Source organism: Xiphophorus couchianus, chromosome 21, assembly GCF_001444195.1.
Source record: "Xiphophorus couchianus chromosome 21, X_couchianus-1.0, whole genome shotgun sequence".
NCBI classification, from domain to species: Eukaryota; Metazoa; Chordata; class Actinopteri; order Cyprinodontiformes; family Poeciliidae; genus Xiphophorus; species Xiphophorus couchianus.
Window position 1 is genome coordinate 9,593,317 of NC_040248.1, and position 19,356 is coordinate 9,612,672.

At 38.1% G+C, this 19,356-nt stretch overlaps 2 protein-coding genes across 26 annotated transcripts in view; both read left to right on the forward strand.

The window, feature by feature from the left end:
• kiaa1217 (KIAA1217 ortholog) overlaps positions 1-15,443 on the forward strand; it is a 119,211-nt gene extending 103,768 nt beyond the window's left edge. For 13 of the 25 annotated variants that reach the window (XM_028005656.1, XM_028005645.1, XM_028005652.1 and 10 more), the window contains 11 exons: positions 1,130-1,260; positions 1,626-1,773; positions 2,196-2,691; positions 3,847-4,045; positions 4,139-4,407; positions 5,045-5,200; positions 5,479-5,601; positions 9,513-9,593; positions 9,699-11,345; positions 11,845-11,988; positions 13,810-15,443. In XM_028005656.1, the coding sequence (XP_027861457.1) occupies positions 1,130-1,260; positions 1,626-1,773; positions 2,196-2,691; positions 3,847-4,045; positions 4,139-4,407; positions 5,045-5,200; positions 5,479-5,601; positions 9,513-9,593; positions 9,699-11,345; positions 11,845-11,988; positions 13,810-14,322 (3,907 nt within the window). In that variant the 3' untranslated portion in view covers positions 14,323-15,443. The remainder of the gene's footprint in view (positions 1-1,129; positions 1,261-1,625; positions 1,774-2,195; positions 2,692-3,846; positions 4,046-4,138; positions 4,408-5,044; positions 5,201-5,478; positions 5,602-9,512; positions 9,594-9,698; positions 11,346-11,844; positions 11,989-13,809) is intronic. The other 12 variants (XM_028005669.1, XM_028005670.1, XM_028005654.1 and 9 more) reach the window with 11 other exon arrangements.
• A 91-nt stretch (positions 15,444-15,534) lies between these two features.
• LOC114137118 (uracil nucleotide/cysteinyl leukotriene receptor) lies at positions 15,535-17,811 on the forward strand. The gene is given in 2 exon segments (XM_075410486.1): positions 15,535-15,699; positions 16,689-17,811. A coding segment is annotated over 1 exon segment (909 nt). The 5' UTR covers positions 15,535-15,699; positions 16,689-16,701; the 3' UTR covers positions 17,611-17,811.
• Positions 17,812-19,356: the final 1,545 nt, after the last annotated feature.

The window sequence follows — 19,356 nt, forward strand, 5'->3', positions numbered from 1 at the left end:
AATAGGTATATATATATTTTGTTTATTTACTACACTTTCTATCACTGGACTTACAGTGCCTTGAGAAAGTATTTTGAAAGGCATTGTAAGTCCAATGATAGCAGTTTATAGCTTCTTAAAAAAGAATCTGGCAGAAGGACCGGATGGGGTGTCACGCCAATTGTAGGTTAGCAAAATGTGACTACTTTCACTCTAAATAAGGTGTGGTAATTAGGACTATTTTACTTCAGGGTGAGTCGGAAACTGCAGTTTGAAACGCTTACAATCTCACTTTTTACTTATTTCTCTCTTAAAAGGTTTTAAAAATAAAGAAATGGGTCCTGTAAAAAATAACTCAAAATGTTGCCAGTGTAATAATTACAGTTTACAGGAGAAGGGTTAAAGCAAGAAGAAAGAGAAAACTTTTAGGCACATTATGGCAAAACCTTGATACAAAAGAGAAATCTGTTTTCCCAGCTACAATTTCCATGACTCCTCTCACCAGCTGGCCTTGGCATAGCCGGGCATTCAACTCACTGTCCCCATTGGGGAGCTCCATTAAATGGTGTATCTCAAGGGTACGTGACCACAATGAAACACCATTTTAGCAGTTCTCATGCAAACCAACTTGTCACATAATGTTATAGTTCAGCACATTTCCCCTTGGATTTAGTGCCTTTCTTTAAGAGTTTTCTGAAATGGCTTGGTGAAACATTTTCAGTGTGGAGTTGCCACCTCACAAATAAGCCCTCAATCAGTGACTGAACATTTGCGGTATTGGAATTGGACTTGGTTAAGTCGGGTCAAAGCAATAATTATAGTGTGGGAGTTGCTTTTAATGGTGGGTGATGATTATTGTCAATATTCTGAACATGTTATAGACTCAATTTACTATTTCCTTTTCTAAGAATTACGGTCTCCTCTGTTCCCCTACTCTAGTGTGAGATAAATTACTGCTCCTTGCCCCCTGGTGTTTGCTAAGTGTATATACTACACAACTATTTATTATTTATTTCTTTTTTTTCCAAACTGTACAGCAGAAACTCACAGCACAAAAAGTGTATATATTCATGAACTATTTAGATGAAAGGGAAAAAATATATTTTAGCTTTTATTATTTAATGAATTATTTATCTTGCTGTTTTTGCAGTGAGCTGGAGCAATATGTAGCATCTCTGCAACCGGATTCAGCAACAACAACCAGGGTGGTGACCTTAAAGGATGTAGAGGAGGGAGCAGTAACTCTGAGGAAGGTGGGAGAGTCTCTGGCTGGCCTTAAAGGTAAGATGATTAAAAATAAATAAATACAAAGTAGTAGTATATTAATGATAATAAATTAAAATGAGCAATCATGGAATGACATAGATTATCAATTATCAATTAACTGGACTGAATTGCACTAAATTATAATAAATGGAGTTATATTGAATTAGTTTAAACTGAATCTAGATGCATTGTGTTAAATTAAATTGAAACGGAATTTAATTGATTCAAGAGGAACCAAGTTAAGAAAACATAATCAACATGATAGATATCATCATGCTAATCTGTAACATTGATACTTTTTTTGTGCATTGTAAGTAATATTCCTACAATTATAAAGTAAAAAAGAAATCTTTACATTGTTCTCATGTTTGTTTCCTCAGGAGAGTTCCCAGCCCTGCAAACCAGAATGCGAGCTGTGCTCAGAGTGGAAGTGGAGGCTGTTAAATTTCTGAAGGAAGAGCCTCACAAACTCGACAGCATGCTAAAACGGGTCAAGAGCCTGACCGATACTCTCAGCAGCCTGAGAAGGTAGGAGGAAAATGCAGCTGAAGTAGGAATGAGGTGAACAGGTACTCCTGGAGTATACTGTGAGTGTGTGAGGGGGCAATTCAAGATTAAATCAAAAAGACCTACACAGAGCTCCTCAAAGAAGTCTGATGTCTGGAGATTGTTCTGTTTAATTATGCTATCTGCGTGCCATCGAAGAGGTCACTCTGTGTGAATCCAGGATTCAGCTAGATTTTCTTTCATCACCTTCACTGAACCGATAAGCGAATTAACTTGGTGGACATTGTAGCACCTCATTTCCATTTTAATATGTCACATATACCAAGCTCAGTCTTGGCTTTTTGCTCACCCATGAGTTGAATCTTTAAAAAGAAAATCTTCACACTGTTTTTATTACATAGTGTTTTTAACGTCAATTCAAATGCCATTTCCTTCCTCTGTAGATATGCAACCGAAGGGTCTCAGAAAGGAGTAGATATTTCCACCAATGCCTCAGTAGGTGTCAACCACACAACAGCTGCAGAAACCGCTGTAGAAGCTCCATCAACATCAGTCCAGCTCACCTCTTCCTCAGCTCCACCAGAGGCACAGAGCTCCACCGTAAGATCGGAGGTGATGCCCTCCTCCCCAGTGGTCATCCATCATGTCCAGAGTTCTCCAGTTCACATACAGCAGTCCCAGCAATCTGCGGCCCTCATAGCTCAGCCCAGTCCTCCCCTCACCCCTAGCCCTACTCAGATTCCCAGTCCTAACCTGAGTAAACATCAAGACTGGGAATCTCCAAAAGGGTCGGTCTCAGATCCATCAAGTCCTGCTCGCCTCAAAAAGATTCATGGGAATCTGGTGAATAATGGCAACAGCGCTCCTCATCAGGATCTTGTAATAGAGGAGCTCCAGAACACCAAGGAGAAAAGCAAAAACAGAGTTATGTCCATTGAGGTATTTTTAGCTGTTTTTCATATTTTACAGTTTACAACCCTTGAACCTTTTCACATTTTGTCACAAAATAGTTCCAGCCTCAATAGTATTTTATAGTGATTGTATTTGTCTGACCGATGTCAAGTAGTGCATACTTGTAAAACAGAAGAAAAAGAGTGTATGATTTTCAATTTTGACTTGTTTGTCTTGTTTTCATTTCTATCACTCAAAAACGTCTAGATCTAGTGCAACCAACTGCACTATGTGCATTTAATTTCGTCATGAATACAGCTGTTATGTGAATACCTTGAATGTTTCTGAGAGAATTTTGATAAGTATACAGCATCAGGAAAACCAAGGAACACAGCAGACAAGTCAGAAATAATGTTGTGGCTATTTTAAATCAGGGTAAGCAGGGCTTCCCATGGTCTATTATATGCCTAGCAGGCAACTAAGCTTTACTTCTGCCCCCACCAGGCTTGATAAAAATATTTGGACACTTTAGTTAGGATGAAATCAGTGGCATTTATTTTAATTGTACTTTTTATGTTTGCTCTTTTTTTATATGTTCATCTTCATAGATGATTTTTAGGTATTATTAATGATGCTTAGTCATATTTTAAAATTTCCTCTGAACTTTAGACATGTTTTACTCCACTTTGAACACCTCACAAAAAACAACCAAGAATGGTAACAAATTAAGTGGGAGAATCTGCCATCTTGTCTTTAAGGAAGAGGGACAAAATGATAGTCAATGTTGAACAAAAGTGAGCAACAGCAAATTTGTGGGAGAAGCAACTCTAGTGATATGATATTACAACTGATTATGGTTCAGTAGGAAAAGAAAAGCTGAATCAAAGTCTACACCTAGACCATTTATCACTTTTTTCCACTTTACAATTATGCACTACTTTGTCTTGGTCAGCTGCATTAAAATATTGAACATTGAAGTTTGTCCTTGTAAAATGACAAAAAGTACAATAACATTTAAGAGGCTGTTATACTTTTGCAGACCGCTTTATCTATCTGTCTATTACCTAGCTGTCTTATCTTCTATGTCTAGCCATCTAGAAGTTTAGAATCTAAGCAGCTAACCAGTTAGATAACTAGAAGTCTGCACTTTATGCATTCTCTAAAAGGTTTAGAGACTTTTTATCTTCTATCTTTTTCTTTTAGGCAGCTGAGAAGGAATGGGAAGAGAAAAGGCAGAATATGGGTCATTATGACGGCAAAGAGTTTGAGAAGATCCTTCAAGAGGCTCAGGCCAACATGATGAAGGGAATTCCAAGCTTAGAGGTGGAGGAAAGCCAAATACTGCTCTCTGCTGGCATAGTGGAACAAAGAGACATTCCCAGCCCTTTTGAGTCACCATCAGGTACAAATAAAACATACATTCAACTTTATTGAGCCATTTTATTCATAATAACACTTTACTTAGCACTGTTTGTTTGAATAATGTGTTTTGCAGAGGAGTCTCTAGTAGACAAACCCGCCAAAAAGGGGTCCGATAAACTACCGAAGCCTTTATTGGAGAAATCTATCAAGCCAGCATCTTCTAAAACTGCCATTAAGTCAGCAGCCACTGACAATTTGACCAGACAGGGGTCTGACAAATCAAACAAGTCCCCACCACCGCCACCTCCAAGAAAAACCTTCTCCAGCTCAAACTCAGGCATGACTACAACACGTTCTGGAGAGGTGGTCTATACAACTCGGAAGGAAAGCATCTCAGCACAGGTCAGTCACATTAGTGTCATATGGATCAAGAGTAGGGTCTGCCGGGGCGTGGCGTAGCGGTTAGCACGACCCGTATTTGGAGGCCTTGAGTCCTCGACGCGGCCGTCGCGGGTTCGACTCCCGGACCTGACGACATTAGCCGCATGTCTTCCCCCCTCTCCTTCCCCATTTCCTGTCAGCCTACTATCATATAAGGGACACTAGAGCCCACAAAAGACCCCCTGGAGGGGTAAAAAAAAAAAAAAAAAGAGTAGGGTCTGCCATAATTAAGGATGCCATGTTTTGCTATTATTTTATTTGGGTGCTCTGAAACACAATATTTAATGTAATTCAAGAGGCATTTATTAATTTTTTTTTACATTTTGAAATTACTGACAGTAGATTTATAGGTTTCCTGGCTATACAACCTGTTAATATATCCACTTTAAGTGATAAACCCACTTTAAACTCTGTAATTGATTCATTTAAAAGTACATGATCTGCCCTCTTCAATTTTTCTTCATTGTACTACATCATTTTTCTTTGTATGATTAGCATATTGACACTTAGAGAATACTTGCTGCGTGCCAATCCATCCATTCTCTCTATCAATTATGCTGCATAATGAAAAGTAGTTTAATTCATTGATTTTTCACAGGAGGTTGAGGAAGATGCTCCTCTTCCATCCCCTCAGTTCAAGCCCACAAAGGTTGCTCCGGAGACCAAGCCGAAGCCCATCACACCCCCTCCTGTCACTGCTTCTGTTAACAGAGAAGAGGAGGATGAAGGGGACAAGATCATGGCGGAGCTTCAGGTTAGATGCATGTGAACACTCATATACGTCCTGGCAAACGTCTGGGCAGGGTTTATTGATTTCTGCTTACTGGGGGCCTTTTGCTTATCGCTTCTTCCTGTGGTCGTTGATTTTATTGGAAGTGGCAACGGCTGGGTGCTAACGGATGCCAAAACAAAGGATCCTTCTTGTCACCTGACAACAGTTGGTACAGCTGTGGCTGTGGTGCCTTAAGTCTGTATCCCACCCTAAAAGTCTCTATCACCCCCATATCCCTTTGACTTGTCTCCAACCTTCAGGTTTTCCAGAAGTGCACAGTTAAGGATCTAGGGATAAAAAATTTGGTTGAGCCTACCAATCGAATTGAAACCCAAATCAAAGAACTAAGACCAGGAAATTTGTTGCCCCACAAAGAGAAAAAGGTAACACATGTACCGCCGTGCAGCTGCCCAACTAACCGCCTGCCTCCACCAGCTGTGTGATGCACTAATTGCCTGTTGTTTCCTAACACTTCTTCAACCCCTGTGCTCCTGCTTTGGCTCGAGAGAAACCTGTAGCAACTGTCTCCACCAAACTCCTTTCCTTGCTGGCTTGGTTCCTTCCCTTGTTTGATTCTGCTGGATTCCACAACTTTGGTTTCTTTCAGGATTAAGTCTGCATAAAATTGAGCTGGTGTGTCTTTTGTATGACCTGTTTCAAGACTGATTTAAATATAATTTGTCTTTTCTTCCAAATGAATAAAGACCTGTAATGTACTTTGTATGTTATGGGCAATTAAATTGTGTTGTGTCTTTCTTTTACTGGCATTTTTTTTTTCACATAAAAATTAAGTATAAAAAGGAACTTAAAGATTGACGTTTCAGAAAACTTACACAGACACAATATGTTTTTGCAGACTTGGTTCACCAGAGGTCAATCTGGCCACTTTGCATGCTCCTGTTCCCCACTTATTTTCTGAGATATTATTTCCCAATCTCTATGTCTTTGCACAACTTCACCTCAATTTGCTTTTTCAAGTTTCACACATTTATCCAATCCAACTGCAACTATATTGTTTATTATTCTGACAAAACTCTTTCTGAAGAATATGGATATGTTCAAACATATATTTAAAGGGTTAATTGTGTGAAGTTATTTGTTTATCTTTAGCAGAAAGACATCATATCACCATTAGCTTTTTGCAAATGAAATAAATCCTAAGAGTGCTGGAAGGCTAACAAGCAAGTCAGACAGAGAACAAATAATCAGTGAAACCATGGCAACATATACAGGAGTATAGGAAAAACAAGTTATATGTCATCATTAAAGGCAGACAGAGTGGACTTAAAATTTGAAATTTAATTGATAGAGTAGACCCACACCAGATGCAAAATATGATTACTTGATTACTTATGCTGCCTAACATTGCATTTATTAATGTAAAGAATTTGGTGTTGTCAGTGAAGCCCTCAACCAGTTTGTCTAGTTTGGCAAGAAGTGTGTGAGTGGCCAATACAAAGGAAAACACAGCTGTTATTACCAGCAAGGTATTTCCCCCTATTTTATAGTAACTCTTGATAAGCACAATAGGCTATGAACTTTCTGAACATTAGCATTTGAAAATCTGCAATTTGTCCATAAGCAAAACTAAGCCTAAATTCAACATGTCTATATTCAACAGAAGTCTCTAAAAGTATAATAGATAGACTTGGGCCTAGATATAGCCCAACACTGGCCTGATGAGACCTGAAAATATTGCAAACCTGTCTTCTTTTGTTAAATGTTACAATAAGAGTCAAAGATTAGACCAATATACAATGAGCAGGTGCAGGCATGGTGCAGTCTTAAATTACACAAGTCCTCTCATGTTATTCAATGACATACAGACCATCTTCATCTTGATAGTTCATCTGTTTGCTCTTCCAGATTGGTGATAAGGACTGATAAATTATCAGATCATCATCTGATGAGGCAGATTGACATACTGCTCTTTGGATTAGTTTGTTGACTTCCTACACATAGGATTAATTTACTTTTCCAAATAGCTACTGGTAATATGTAATCTTTGCATCACAAGAAAGGTAACTGTGACCAATGATAATTTTATATAATTATACTTTAAACAAATCTGAACTAACTGTTAAGTGATTTTTGTAAAACACAAATGTTAGTGTGGAGTAGGATGAGTGTAAACATGTGTTTGTAAACTCTGAACAACCTTTGGTAATGTTTCTTAAATTACATCAAAACATCTTATAAGACATTAGTTACAATCTATAACTAAGTGCCATTACTACATTTGGGCAATAAAATCATGTTTGTTTATGTCCCAAAGTCAAAATGTTCCTGAGATAAGAATTGTATTATTAATCTATAATCTCAGCTTACAAGAAGTTACATACCCAACCGGTTTTCAAATGAACAGTCTCTATTTGTAGTTGTAGTTTTATTTCAATTTGGAGAATATTGTTAACAACTAAATCTTAGAAGCAACAGATTACATAAAGTTCAAAATTGGTTTGTATTACATTGAGCACAGCTCACAGAATCACAATCATTTTTGCTTTGTCATTGACAAAATAATTGCAAAGTATTAGAAAGAAAGGGGAAAAAAATGACTCAACTTAGTTTCTGGGAGAGACCAAATTGTTGTTGTTGATTAGTTATGGCATGATAGACAGGCTTGTGAGTTGGCAGTAATTTGGAATGGTAAAAAGTTATTCCATTATGACTAAGTCATTACTCACTCCCTCCTACATATACAGGTTTATTCTGTTTGATGACAAAGAAATTTTGCATTTTTTACAACTATCTATAGGCATTTCTATCTACCTGCTGGTTCTCAGTCATGAAGGACATGGAAAAACTAAAAAAGGCTCAAAAATAAAGCAACTAAACAAGTTATAATTTAAACAGCTCATAACTTGTATTGGGAGCCTTTTCAATAAATCAATGTTTAGGAGGAATTTTATTAACAGCAGTTACTCATTAAAGCTTTTTTATTTAGTTTTTTTATTTTTGTAACGGTGTAGCAGAGATTAGATCAGTGACACTGAACAAAACTCGTACAGAAGCAACATTTGAATTTTTGTTTTATTTCTCAATAGTTTGCTTACCGAGAATAAAACATGTTTGATATGCATTACTCATTTTTGGTCTTGCAGCTTGAATGTGGTTTAAAAACGTTCTAAACCACATTTTACATTACATTTCACTGCAACTTTGCCGACCCCACAAAATTAGTCTTAAGAAATTTTCCTGTTTATGGTCCCCCCCAATAATGAGATGGGATTTATGCCTTTGCAAATATCTCTATGAAAGTTCTAGAAGTTAGTGTCTCTTCACTAGTGTTGTTTTTTCCTTCTTCTTCTACTAATATTCTGTGAAGTACAGTAAGATCAGGTCAGGAAAACACAATCCAGGAGGCAAATCAGCTTTCACGTGGAGCATACACTGCCCAGAGTTATGAGAGACATATTCGGTTCATGTGCACAGTAGAGAAACTGTATCTGACCAGAGCACTACTTAACTATCTCTAGATTATTTGAACGTTTTCTGGCAAGCTCAAGACAGTTGTATGTCTTTGATGGCAAGGGCTGGTAGATTTCAATCCATTGTTGTATTCCTGTATTACTAGTTTTGTTCCTGAATACTGTGATCTGAATTGCCCTCAGCTCCTTAAATGTTTTCTAATGTTTCTGGTCAAGTCATGTGAGTTAACTAAAATCAATGGAGTCATCCCTTTGTTCAACAATATCTCAATTGAATGTTTTCCTAAGATTACTTAGCCCTAACTGATAATCAACTTACATTTATTTGAAACAGACAAAAAAAATCACCAATTGTTACCATCCCCCCCAAGAGGGGAATTTACTAAATGACCAGAAAGTTAGTGTTTTAGCACATTCCACCTTTGCATACTTGCTATCTTATCCGTGATATTTGTTTGCTGCTCTGTAGTGTTCTCTAAGTTGGAGAAGACATTAGAATGATAGACCTCCACTGATATCTGAGAACCAAAACTTACTGACTTGGTAATTGGGGAAAAATAGTTCTTCAGTCAATAACATGAAAATATAATTTTTATGTAATTCTTCAAGAATTGGGGTTAACATTATTTCTCTCTTCTTTATAGTAAAACTGTAATAAAAGAGACTGTTCATTTCTATCTACATGATGACAACCAAATCAAATTAGCACTTCCCCCTCTGTATAAAAGAATTCAGAAAGACATTGCAATATCTTGTCACTGACCAATGGAAGATAAATAATGTTGTTTTTTATATAGAGGTGATCTGTTGCAACCTGGTACACCAGTTGCACAGTAATATTATTCCCTCACACATTGTCCTAGCAGAGCTCAGAACCAAGTCGAGAGGATAAAGATCCAGACACAGATGAAAATGGAAACACAACTACAAGACAAAGCCCTGGGGTACGTACAACTTTTTGTATCTAACACTCTGTCAATTCATTCAATATTCATTCTAGAGTTTAAGGATATGAGAGTAACACCACATTCTAAATGTCCCATTGACAGGTCATATATTATGTGACTGGCCAGATTCCCAAAGATCAACCACCCCCATCAGGACTGGAAGACACCCCAGAACACAGGGAGTCCTCACAGCCTCTAACACAGGTGTCAAATGTCAATGCTAATGACAATTCTCCAAGCCAGCAACAACAGATGCTGCAGATGCAGATGTCTCCACAACCAAAATCACCTCCACCTGTTACACCCCCACCTATATCACCTAAACCCACTGGACTCAATGGATTCAAACTGCCACAAAAGCAAGTTAAGCGTGCTGAATCCTTGAAGACGAGTGCAGAAGTAAAGAAGGAAAAGAAACTCAACAAAACAAACACTGAAAAGAAAACCAAACAGGCCTCAGAGCATGTTTCCTCATTTAAAAATACAAAGCAAATATTGCCCACATCCAACAATCCTGTAAAAGAGGTACCTAAAGTTCAGCGACATGGAAAGACTGCAAGTAACAAACGTGATTTGACTATAGCTAATTTTGATGATGGTGATGATGGAGCCGGTCTTAGCCCTGACTTACCTGGAGAGGAAGCTCCCCCGCCACCAGACATTGCATTTATGATCACTAACAAAAAGGTTCAGCCACTTTCTTGTGGCGAGTACCAAGAACTGGTCAACGCCAACAAGGGTAGTGTCCAGACAGTTACAGTTGGCAGTGCATCAAACAAAGCCAACACCACAGTCGATCCCACTATGCCACAAGATAATGGCTTCCACAAGAAGCCTGTCATCATCATTTTTAATGAGCCAATGGATATCCGCTCAGCTTACAAGCGACTGTCCACCATATTTGAATGTGAAGAAGAACTGGAGAGAATGCTTGCAGAAGAGCGCATAGATGAAGAAAGTGAGGAGTCAGACACTGAAAGAAGCACTGGATTGCAAGTCAGAGCTGGCAGTGCAGAAATGGTTGATGGTGAAAAGATCATCTCCACACAGAGTACTGCGGAGCACACAGGATCATCATCCTCATCGTCATCTTCAATATCTGAACTAATGGACAGTGGAGTGAACACAGATACAAATGGAGATGCCAAACAAGACGGAAAGAAGAAGTTTAAATTTAAGTTCCCAAAGAAACAGCTAGCAGCACTGACACAAGCAATTCGCACAGGCACCAAGTCTGGAAAGAAGACCTTACAAGTGGTGGTGTATGAAGACGAGGAAGAATCTGATGGTACAGTTCGGCAGCACAGGGAAGCAAAGAGATTTGAGATCACTCGCTCAAAATCCTTTGCAGAGGGCACCAAGGGATCAGTGTCTATCACACAAACAGACCAGAACTCAGACGCCCTTTGCAGAACCAATGAAATTCGGAAGAATGCCTACAAGACTCTGGACAGTCTTGAACAAACCATCAAACAGCTGGAAACAACTATTAATGAAATGGGACCATGCTCCCCGGAGGAGCCAGTCAGCACTGAAGACACCAAGGCAAGACCTGGGAAAGAATCTGATGTGGTTGGGTTGAAGAGGTCTTCCTCTCTCCCTACCTCTAGAGCGCATGGGCCTAAAGTATCCAGTAAAAGTTTGCTGCAGAAGAAGACAAAACCTCAGCTCCTTCCTCGCCCTGTTGTGGCCCCTTCTTCTACCAGCACCTCCGCCACAGTCCTCAGTGTACCCACCAGCATACAACAGGTCTCTCTCTAGCTATTGTTGCTCCAGGAGAGTTTGGGTCCTTCTATTTCACTTTTCAACCTACCTTCACTCCAACCCTAACCACTGAAATTACAAAGTCATTAATCCACTCCACAGGTGCTCAGAAATGTTGAAAGCAACCCTGGTGGTTCTCTGCCACTGTGAAATCATGGTGACATGATTGGGGTGGCATTTTGTTGGGTGCCTGACTAGCATCTTTCTCCTGCAGTTCATTGCTAAAACTCTGAGGTTTTCAGCAAGTGGTGCACTGATCATCAGAGACTTTGTCGCGATGGTCGTTACTTCCTTATTCTCAACTGCATGCACTATGTATACTGCCTTTGAGGTTTATGGTCCTTCTGGATGCATGGTCTTTTACTGGTGTTGATTTTTTGAGGTGTTGAACTTTTTCCATATTTTGACTTCTCATACTTCCTGTTTTGGTCTATGTTTTTTTTTTCTACCTTTTGTTTTATTTCTTGTTTTGTTTTTCGTTTGGATCCCCTTGCAGAACACCAGTGCCGCTTCCCCTTCTAGTCGGATGCCGGTCCCTTTGTCTGCGAAGTCCAGACAGTCGCCGGCTACATCTGACAAAGCTGGAAAACAGCAAAAACTGCAGGACGCTCAGAGGCAATTTCGACAGGTAGTTTTACTGTAGGGTTTTACCGGAGACTAGCAGAATTAAGGTCATGCCTTACTGAAAGCATGGAGCATATATGAGAGGACTACCAAAGCCGTGAGATCTCACAAATGAACAAAAAAAAAAAGAACGCCACAATGGTGGCAACTGTTCTTGTTTCTCTCGAATCTGCAAAGACGCAAAGGCATGTTTGACTGTTGACTGTTACCCCATAACATCACTGTACTGTATGCTTCTGCATGTCCACACTGCTCATGGTTTTCACTGTGTTGGTGGCTATACAAAAAACAAAATGGAGAAAGGCAAAGAAAAGTGGATTCCTGCCTTATCATCATCTGAGTTGTCATCACACCTCCAGTTTTCCATCACAGCTGAGTTCCTTAACAGTGTCGCCAAATCCTAATATCCTTCTGGCAATGTTCAACTACAGGTTTAACTTTTTTTGTTGTTGTTTGGCTCCTCCCTTCTTATATTCCAACTCTGCTCAAACCCGACGTCACTGCTCAGCTTCCTTAACCCCATGGTGATGCATTTTCTTGCCATCAGGACCTTGGCATAACCTACTGACATTGCATCATCGGTTCAGTGGAGTACAAAACCACATTTGTCCTCTCTGCTGCCACCCCTTTAACTTCTAACACTTTTTCCCTATTCATTCTAGCTCCCTGAGTGTATCTTTGCCTTCTCAATTTTATTCAGCCTCTCACAATACCTAACAATCCCTCTAACACAGAGACACTGCTGTCTGCCATCATGCTGTCTAACATTTGTAGTGTTTTCTTTTTTGGTAACTTGTCTCTCACTTCTATAATAAAAAAAAGAAACAGAACTGTGTACAGCATGCAAAATAAGTATTAAGCACTTCATACATTTTTCTCAGTTAAGTTATTTCTTAAACATTGTTGACATTAAAACTAAAACAGATATCTGTAGTAACCCAAATAACCTACACCTACAGAAAATTAAAGCAAGTTACTTTATAGTTAACCAATTGTTAGGATTTCAGTCTCAATTTAAAAATACTTTTTAATCACGACAGGAAATTAAATATTTTATTAACTCTGTCCAAACTACCAAACTTTCTTTAAAGGAACAGTTGTGCGTGGTTATTGTTGTACATAGGAGGGATCTCTCTCCTATTGCCGTCTGTATTACAGTGAATGTGAAGAAGCCTCAAAGGCTTTGTATTAGTATAGCGCCTTATCAAGTCCAGAGGCCCCCAAAGCAATTCCACTACAGTCATTCATCCATTCACGCAGACACACAACTGAAGACACTTTGTTGTGTCCTGTCTTGTAAAGTCATTTGAAAATCTATTAAAGAGACTTGTAATCAGAATGCAGAGAAGAACTTGTGACCTCGTCCATCTTGTTTCTCTGTGCAAAAGACACCTAGAAGTTCTCAGTATCAACAGTCCTTTATAAGTATTTAATTAATTTAAGTTAGTTTGTTTAATAGTTTTATCTTGTGTAATTCTCTTTTATTTAAAAAAAACAACATTATTTATGGACTTGCTTGTTTTGATTTCTTTGCATATGTTGATTGCCTGGGTTGTTCCTGATAACTGGTATACATTTCAAGTCGACAGGCCATAGACATATATTGACTGAGAAAAAGGTTGTGTGTTCAATTCTTATTTTCTTTGCTGTATGTTTTTGGTATCTCTTAGTTTGCCTTATTGATGTTATTGTTTGTGCAGCCATATTGTTTGTCCATGTGAATAACTTTTAGTTTGTTTTTTAACGTCGCCTTGCCTTTTACATGTGTTGTGTAACCAGTTTTCTTTTTTTGACAACCAGTATCTGTTTTGGCATCTGTTTGCAGGCTAATGGAAGTGCTAAAAGAGTGGGAGGGGATCATAAAACTGCTCCCCCTACTATACCCGTCTCTAAAATCCCTGCTTTTTATCCTAGCTCTGCTAAAGGCAGCTGCCAGTCTGCGCTAAACTCAGATGCTACTAATCCCATTAACCCGTCTTCTGCTCCTCCCTCTGCGACAAAGTCCTCTCACACCCCCCGTTCCGGTTCCCTTCCCTCATCCCATATCCCCTCACTGTCTAATGGATCCCTCAAACTCCCTGCACCTTCACAACACACAGGTAAAGCTCTCTCGTTCTCCTCACAGACTCAGAATGGTCGAGTGCACTCCTCCTCCTCCTCTTCATTCTCCTCCTCCTCCTCCTTCTCCCCCTCCCCTCTGTCTCCCACACCATTGGGGCCAGGTGGAAAGAGCATCCGCACCATACACACCCCCAGCTTCACCAGCTACAGATCGCACAACGGCAGCAGCAGCAAATCCTCCATCCCAACAACTACAGCAGCTAAGGACACAACTTAGCCACATTATCGCCAAGCGTGCTTTACAGCACAGCAGGTAGACCTGAATATATTCCATGTAATACTTTTTGTTGCTTTTTCTGTTATTTGAACATCTTTTTTTTTATCATTTGAAAGTATTATTAAAATAATGCACTCACTCTGTTTATATTTTGACACTGGCATTTGCGCACTGTTTATTTCTTTTCAGTTCCTTTCCTTTTCTTTCACTTCCCTTTTAGATTTAAATAACACTTGTATGGATTCATATTCTGCATCAGAGGTGAACCCTATGACTTATGTTGTAATTTTTATTTTAGTGGCTCTTTCACATAATTGTAGATTGATTTTATAGTTGCATTGAAAGTTTTTATTTGTGATGAAAATCTATATTTTTTGCAGTAGTTTTGAATAGGGAATATATAGTTAATTTGCAATCAACATATCATATAAATTCTTTCAATTTTGGGAAAAAGAGAAATGTATTAACTAGTATATTTAATCCTCTATATTTCTTACGTTCAAGACAAAATGTAAAAGAATTTAATGAATTTATACAGAATTTATGATGAAACTCATAATCAACTTAGTTTTCCAAGAGTATTTTCTTATTTTTCACTGTCATGAACTGCCAACTTCTTTAACAGATAGCAGCTGTTCTCATCATTAATGCAAGTTTTCGTTTTATTGTGCCTATTTGCCAAAGTGGTTGTATACTGACTTACTTCATGCCTAACTACAATCATCTACTTTTGGAAAATTTACTTGGCTCTTCTTGGTGTGACGGCTGACATCAGTGGTCAAACGTTGTGCTAACGTATTGTTGCTGTTCATGTGATCTGTACTGAAAACAAAGTCAACGAGATGTACATACCAGTAAATGCTTCTACTAAGAAAATAAGTAGTTTTTTTTTTGTTTTTTTTAACATACCAAAGTTTATTTGTATGCATGCCTTCGAAATATTTTAGGAGAATAATGTAAAAGAGACAAAAATATGTTTGCACAAATAGATTTTGTAAATATTTTGGTTTTCTTTCTCTTTTTTTGTAAAGCTTTAAGTCATGACAAATGAACAATGTGGTTAAAGGCAAAAGTTTGGTGGAGTAGTAAACACAAATAAAGACCTGCATGCTTCTAGTGCACTGAATTTCTGTTAGTTTTTTTCATATACATACATGTTTCCTGTCTTGCTTCCTGCGTCACATGGCAATGTGTGTATGGGAGTGGGTGTGTGTGTGTGGGGGGGCGGGGGGTTGTATGCATATATAAGGGTTAACATACCACAAACCATAATGATAGATATCTCACTTCTGCTTGACTATCAGTTTCTCAGTCACGCACTGAAGTCTTCCACTCTTAGTGAGCATATTTTAGAACGGGGTCCAACTACAACTACAGGTAAGATTATTAGAGACTTTAAATCTCTAATAATTTAGAGATCTCTAATAACTTAGTCTAAAGAATATTTGCATATTTGCTACTTTTTCTGTACTTATTTCTGCTATATACTTGTTTGAAGGCTATACATTGTGATTAATAACCTTCACATATTTAACCAGGTAATATAAAACTAAACTGCAAGAAAGTGATATTTAAATGGTTGACAGTTGACATCACCCTTTACTCACAGTAATTCTCAGGAAGGCAAATGAAAAAAGTAAGAGTTATAGGTACATTATATAAATGCATCCTACTTATAAAGAGGAAGCCAATGAGTTCCTTCTTTCTTGACAAGTGACCTTTTGATAGTTGTCATTATCTTCATACATTTTATTGCCAAAAACGTTTAGATGCTTGAATTTATACATATGTGAACCTTAAAGCTGCAGTATGTAACTTTTATAAAATATATACAGATAATCTGTGAAAATACGGAGTTCATCTGCTTTCTCCCAGTGCCATCTAGAAACAACCAATCAGAGCCATGAGAAGGGCCTTAGTGCGGATTATGTCTCAGTTCTTCATTTTTTCACAAATACTTGTAGAGATAACCATAGAAATAATTGGAACGCACGGATTCAATAACTCGGAGGGGCATCTCAATACTTTTGGCAACTTTTGTCATCTCACTTTTAAAGTGCAGGAAATCCAGCATGGTTGTAAGTTAAAGCCTGGGGTACTTGGAGTAAGAACCTAATATCCAGCCCATTGAGCATATTAAAATCAAAAAGGAGATATTATTGTAGTGAAAGTTTTTTTTTTGTTGTTGATTTGTCTCATTCAATGTTCTAATTTTCAGAGAAACTGTTTTTTTTCCATTATCTGTAGCCATAATCACAAAAAACAACAAAAATAAACACCTAACATGCTTCAATTTTATTAAGACAAACCTTTATGTGCCAAGAGTGATAATCACTGACTACACAATATGCTTTACCCTTCACTAGACCGCTCCTTGCCATGACACGTGCAAATACTTCCTCGGGGAATGAGACCAGATTACCTCCGTGGGATGTTGTCCTTGCCGTGTTTTACATGTTGATCTTCATCATTGCTGTACCTGGGAACTCCTTGGCGTTGTGGGCATTCTGTCATCAGAAGGGCACTTCACCCTCCAAGGTCTTCCTGAGAAATCTGGCTATTGCCGACATCTGCTATGTCCTTATTTTACCTATGCGCATAGTTTACCACCTGTCTGGCAGCCACTGGCCCTTTGGAGACATCCTATGTCAGCTGTCAGGCTTTCTATTTTAACATGACATGTACTGTAGCCTCTACCTGATGAGTTTCATCAGCCTGGACAGATTGATAGCTGTGACTTTACCTCTAAGGTCCCAGGTGGTAAGGAAGCCTATGTATGCACATATAGGTGTGACCATACTGTGGGTGATAGTCATTGTGTCTATGATTCCAGCACTTTTCTCACAAAAAAACCAAAACAACTCACCTAACAATTGCAGCATGCTGTACCTTGAAAGAACATCACCCAAATCTTTGATCTCCACCATAGTTGCTTTTATTATTCCCTTCACCACCATAGTTATCACCTCCCTAGTGATTCTCTTAAAACTGAGGAACCTGAAACAACAAGAAGAGCGTCCAGTTAAAGACAAAGCTATGAAAATGATCGTACTTGTAGTGCTAAACTTCGTGTTTGCATTTGTTCCCTATCACGTGTGCAGGGTGATATACACTCAAAGTATAGCTGGAAGGTTGGAGTCATTGTCATTGAAAAGAGCCAATCAGATCACATCTGCGCTGAGCTGCATCAGCGGTGTACTGGACCCTGTCATGTATTTCTTCTTGAACCGAGTTTACAGGAATACGTTTCTTCATCTGTTCTTTAAAACTCAGAACCCGTCTCTGTAAGCATCAAAGTAAAATTATTGCTAAATGGCTGTCTTATTGTTGGACATTTTGAAGATTGGAAGGTCTTGTAACTATAATTTAACACATCAAAGAGAACTTTGGAGAAATCTTTTTATTTTTCAAATCTGTAAAGCATTTACTAGAATGTAAAAAAAATACTGTACTGGGAATAAGGCTGGAGTCCCTGGAAACTGTGGTGGAGAGGAGGACACTGAAGAAGGTTCTGTCTATTATGGACAATAAACAGCATCCTCTCCACAATATAGTGGACAGACAGCGGAGCACCTTCTCACATAGGCTGCTCCAGCTCCGCTGTCGTAGGGACAGATACAGGAAATCCTTCCTGCCACATGCCATCTCACTGTACAATAAAAGCTAAATCATTGTTCTGCACTAATCAGTCCGATTTTGCACAACGGCACTGTGGCACACTTGCTGTACATATATTTACATATATATATATATATATATGCTTTTTTTTTTATCTTTGCAAGGACTGCTCTTAAGTTGCTTTTATATTAACAGCATTCATATTTTTTACAATTTATAGCATTTTATATTTTATTTTTATTTTATCTACAACTACTACTCTGTGGTAGTTGTTATTGTGTCTTGTCTCTATGCTGTAACTGCGAAGTAATTTCCCTGCTGGGATGAATAAAGTACTTCTATTCTAAAGAGTTTGATATGACTTTTTCTGGTACTTTTGACTGATGTTAAATGAAATAGATAAATCTCTGTACATTCAACAGTCAGAGTGTAGCTTCTAACCTTATAGTGTCAAAAATTTAAAAGAAAATGAAACTGTGACATACTTATGGTCTAACAAGTTTTCAAGGAACTTAAAGCTCTGCCTACTCTATTAGCTTTAGATTGCATTCAAAAGATTTTCTCCCTTTCAAATGTTCTATATTTTTTGTCTTATAATAACCGCCAATTTTTTTTTGTTAAATTGGGGGCTATATATTTTATAGGAAAAGGTACTTTCTGTTTTTCTTTATTATGAACAAAGATTGGATTAAAATGCTTTTTTTGTGCAAATACGCTCTCTTGTGGGTTTCTGACAGGTTTGACCAGTTCTTTTAGAAAATCAGTATTTTCCAAATACAATAGTACGTTTCCATGTGTAGTAAAATCACACTTGTGTTGTTCAATATGTTTGTACTACTATCAAGACCTTTTATTATAAGATTAGGCATAACACCATTCCTTTAAAATACCATAATGAATGTCCTTAATATCAATTAAACTATGAACATTAAGGGTAGACTGACCTGTCACAATTTTCAAAGAAGGTTGCTCTTTTTGACTAATTTCATACAAGAAACCTTTGTGTAACAATTGACAGCTCTCAGAAATTTGACAACCATATCAGAAGAGAAGTGAAATCACATTCTTAGACTTTTAGCCAAGGCAAGGCCAAATCGCTTTCCTATATATTTTGAAAACAGTTATTTGAATGAGGCTACTACATTTGCAAATTCTGCAGGAAATAGAAGAAAGCCCAGCAGAAAACCAGCACATAGCTGCTTTCTCTCATGACTCTTGCATCTGCATGGAACATCTGGAAAATAACTTGTCTTGACAAGGAAAGGTGAGTACCATGAAACTTATGGCATTACCAATAGAGAAAAATTGTTAAGCAATGCATGTGTGTCGTTGCTTCATATGCATGCAAATGATGTTAATTCACTATTTCTATGCAGATAAAACACTCAAAAGAATAAAGAAATGTGCAAATACAAA